This window comes from Orycteropus afer, unplaced genomic scaffold (assembly GCF_000298275.1).
Source record: "Orycteropus afer afer isolate SDZICR_OR568_19922 unplaced genomic scaffold, OryAfe1.0 scaffold00064, whole genome shotgun sequence".
NCBI lineage: Eukaryota > Metazoa > Chordata > Mammalia > Tubulidentata > Orycteropodidae > Orycteropus > Orycteropus afer.
In genome coordinates, this window is record NW_006921651.1 from 4,705,134 (window position 1) to 4,706,416 (window position 1,283).

A 1,283-nucleotide genomic window follows, 5' to 3' on the forward strand; every position below is an offset into this window, starting at 1 on the left:
TATTTTCATGCAAATTCTTCTGCTAGTTGGGGTTTAGTCCAATTCTGCATCCTTTCCTTCAAGGCTCAGGGGTCCAAGATTATCTTCTGTGTCTGTGTTAATTGGTTTCCCTTTTCTTTGTTGAAGAGGGCCTGTGCAATCCTTCTGCCTAGTCCGCCATCTTGCCGGAACCTCTACCTTTTAGTCTTTGACTGCAGTATAATTTTTTCAGAAGATGGCCAAAAAAAAAAAAAAAAAAAAAAGCAACAGTTTCCATTGCTGTTCCTCTCTTAATTCTGGATTAAGTACATACTAAGACTCAGGCAGTGTTGGAGCTCTGAGTAATAGAAATTAAAAGTCAGCTGTGTAAGCGGGAGATTTTGAGGTTATGATAGGCTACAGCTCCAGTGTCCTTCTAATTTTGAGATTTCCTCTCTGGAAAGAATTCTTTCTCTTGTCTTTGCAGACCTTGTGTGCACTCATTCGAGGAGTCCATCAGAAGAATAAGTCTACGTCTGGGTTTGACATTATCAACATGCTGATGGGCTTTGACAAAGCGGAGCTGTGCATGAAGGTGAGGTATTAAGTTGCAGATGTGCCTGTGAATGGCCGCTTCTGGTAGCTGTTTATGGATGCCATCTGTATGAAGAAATTTGGTCTCAGATATAGATGATAGAATTGGCATTGAATTAGAATATTTTTATTTAGCAGGTTTGGATTCTCAGAATAAAGGGAAATGAAATACTGAGCAGTTTATTAATTACATCATTTGATCATACATTCTCAGGAACATTCATGAATTTAAATATATATAGCAAATTCAGTTCTAAACTTTAAGCTTTTATATTTAATACCTTTTAAAACTATCTTTAACTAAAACTTTTAAAGTTAGTTTAAAAACTAACTTTGAAAACTGTCTTTTTAAAAATAATAGTTGTATTGCTGTGTAATTCATATATCATACAATCCATCCTTTTAAAGTGTGTAATTCAATTCCATAGTTTTTAGTATATTTACCATTATCTAATTTGAGAACATCTTTATCAATCCAAAGAGAAAACCTATACCCATTAGCAGTTATTACCCATTCCTCTAGCTCCTGGCAACCATTTATCTACTTTATGTCTCTCGATTTGCCTATTCTAAACATCTTATATAAATGGAATCATACAATGTGTGGCCTATTGTGTCTGACTGCTTTTTTTTTTTTTTTTTAATTTTTATTGTGATTTGGGCGAAAGTTTACAGAGCAAATTCACTTTCCATACAGCAGCTCACATACACTTTGTCTCATGACATTGACT

At 34.6% G+C, this 1,283-nt stretch overlaps 1 protein-coding gene across 1 annotated transcript in view; it reads left to right on the forward strand.

The window, feature by feature from the left end:
- The window catches only part of ARMH3 (armadillo like helical domain containing 3), a 261,984-nt gene that overhangs the window by 11,728 nt on the left and 248,973 nt on the right, over positions 1-1,283 (forward strand). The window contains 1 exon segment of the mRNA XM_042780830.1: positions 446-553. Within this exon segment, the coding sequence (XP_042636764.1) occupies positions 446-553 (108 nt within the window).